Source organism: Dipodomys ordii, unplaced genomic scaffold, assembly GCF_000151885.1.
Source record: "Dipodomys ordii isolate 6190 unplaced genomic scaffold, Dord_2.0 Scaffold1000002443, whole genome shotgun sequence".
In the NCBI taxonomy this organism is placed as follows: domain Eukaryota; kingdom Metazoa; phylum Chordata; class Mammalia; order Rodentia; family Heteromyidae; genus Dipodomys; species Dipodomys ordii.
This window is the reverse complement of record NW_012286060.1, coordinates 1-2352: the sequence shown is the minus strand read 5'-3', so window position 1 is coordinate 2352 and position 2352 is coordinate 1. Positions and strand designations below refer to the sequence as shown.

The 2352-nt window shown below is 55.5% G+C and overlaps 1 protein-coding gene across 1 annotated transcript; it reads left to right on the top strand.

The window, feature by feature from the left end:
• Positions 1–112: 112 nt before the first annotated feature.
• LOC106002822 (golgin subfamily A member 2-like) lies at positions 113–2334 on the top strand (the record flags this gene model as incomplete). The annotated part of the gene is made up of 1 exon (XM_013037592.1): positions 113–2334. A coding segment is annotated over exon 1 (2222 nt), but the record flags the coding sequence as incomplete, so codon positions are not given.
• Positions 2335–2352: the final 18 nt, after the last annotated feature.

The window sequence follows — 2352 nt, the reverse complement described above, 5'->3', positions numbered from 1 at the left end:
GGCCACTTTGGTGGAGGAGGAAATTGACCTCCTAGTCAGTGAGTGGGATTATTAGAGGATTTCCAAGAGCCTGGGAACGTGGCCAGCCCATCTTTCCCGTCCCAGTGCTCAGATGTCTGAAATAAGACTCCATGAGAGAGCTGCAGGCAAGAAACTACTGCCAGAACACCGGCAGAAAAATCCTCCCATCAGACCTGCAACATTCAAGAAAACAAAGAACACAGAAAAGGGAGGGATCCCCAAGCCAAACACCACTGGGGAGTGTGATTCAAGTCTGGGCAAAGGTGATGCTTACCACGGGGCTCCCCTGCCTTTGGAAAAAGTCACAGCCACCAGAGTCCAGAGAATCAAGGATCCCAATCCCACCAAGGATGTGCAGAGGTGCTATCCACCCAAGGTGCCTGCCCTGGACCGCAGCAAAAGAAGAAACGAGGTGCACTGTGCCAAGATCCACCCATTGAAGCATGAAAAGTCAGACCTGCGGGATCGACGGGAGAAAGAGAGGGAGAAGATATGCCAGGTGCATGAAGCACTGAAAACAGACCTAGAGATCCACAAGCCACCCATACAGAGGTTGGATTTGGCAGAAAGCAATTTACAATGTGCACCAGCCTACATGCAGCAGGTAGCCAATGACAGAGAAATGGAGCATGAAGCTCTCACCAGCCGCCCACAGGCTGCAGAGCGGCGCGTGGTGGAGCTGGAGATGGCGGCTTCTGCGGTCACTGCAGCACAGAAGGAGGCTGAAATGTTCTTCAAACAGCTGAATGATGTAACACTTCAGCTCGAGGAAAAGACCAGAAGCTTCAATGACCTGGAACAAGTGAATACAGAGTTGCAGGAGAAGCTGGAAGCACTCTGGACCCAGAGAAACAACATGAAGAAGAGAATCTGCAAGTTCCAACAAGCCCTGGCAGGGCGGGAGGTCCTGAAGAGACGACTGGACAATCTGAGGTGGATAGTGACCGCAGCAAATCTTGAAAGAGACACCTTCGCAGAGGACCTGAGCATTGAGAGGTCCGCACGGAAGGAAGAGGCCCAGCAGCTGACCCAGAGGGTGAACCAACTGACAGAGGAGAAGGAGCAAGTGTCAAGGCAGGTGCTAGCCCTACAGAATGAGCTGGGCGAACTGAGAAGGAAGCGGGCAGAGTCAAGGCCCCCCACACGACCGTCTCAGGCCGAACGGCAGCTGCAGGCCCAGGCCTACAGTACACAGATGGAGTTAAAAAACCTGAAGGAACAACTTCACATCCAGGTCCAGGAAAACCAGAGGCTCCGTCTCCAGAATGTGGAGCAACAGGAGCAACTGCGGAGACTGGAGGAGAAGGCCAAGGATCGGCAGGAGATCACAGAGATCCCAGGATTTACATGTGTGTGTGACCCACAGCCAGAGGAACAGTTGGCCCTGCTGCAGGACTCTCTCCACAGGGTGAGCAGTGAGAAGGAGGGGCTCACCAGCATCCTGGACTATGAGCTGCAGGTGAAGAAACATCTGCGGGAACAGCTGGACCATGCAGAGGAGAAGAGAGAGGAATGGAAAGAGGTGGCTGAGAGAGACAGCCAGGCGGCACAGGAGCTGCAGGAGTGTCAGTTGGCCCAGCTGCAGGAGGTCAGAGCCACGTGTGATCTGCACATCACTTCCAATGAGCGGCTGCGCTCTGAGAAGGACGCCCTGCAGCAGCACCTGCAGAGGCAGACCCAGCTGCAGGAGCAGTTGAAGCAAGTGCAGGCCCCGACCAACTGGGGGGACCCGGAGGTGCCCCAAAAGTGGCAGGACACTATCAAGTGCCTGGAAGTGACCAGACCACAGGAGGAGCTCCTGCAGGCCCAGCTGAGCATCCTGGCTTTTCCTGGGGAAGGGGAAGGTGAGAGCCCTGGAGAAGCAAAAGGTGAGGACATGAGTCTCCCCGACATGACCATCGCAGAGCATGGAGACATCCCCCAGACCGAGAGGGACGTGGATCTGCAAGCACTCTCGGTGGCTGAAATCCACAGGTGGAAGCTCCTGCCCCAGAAGCTGCAGGCCCGCTTGGGACTCCCAGCCCACCTGGCAGCTCAGTGCCAGATTAATCTGGAGCCACAGGCCATCTGCCCTATGAGCTGCCAACACAGCCTGTGTGCGGATGGGAAGCAGGACACGAGGGCGTCCATGAAGGAAATCTGCTCCATCTACCATCTGCCTGATGAAGTGGACTTCCAGAGTCCAGTGGAGGAGCTACACCATCGATACAGCCAGCTGTCAGCACACATCCAGACCATGGAGGATTGCCTCCTGAAGTATAAAGAACAGATGCACATCCTGGATGTGCTTTGTCGGGAGAAAGCTGAGCACGAGTGCCAGCTGTCCCAGGA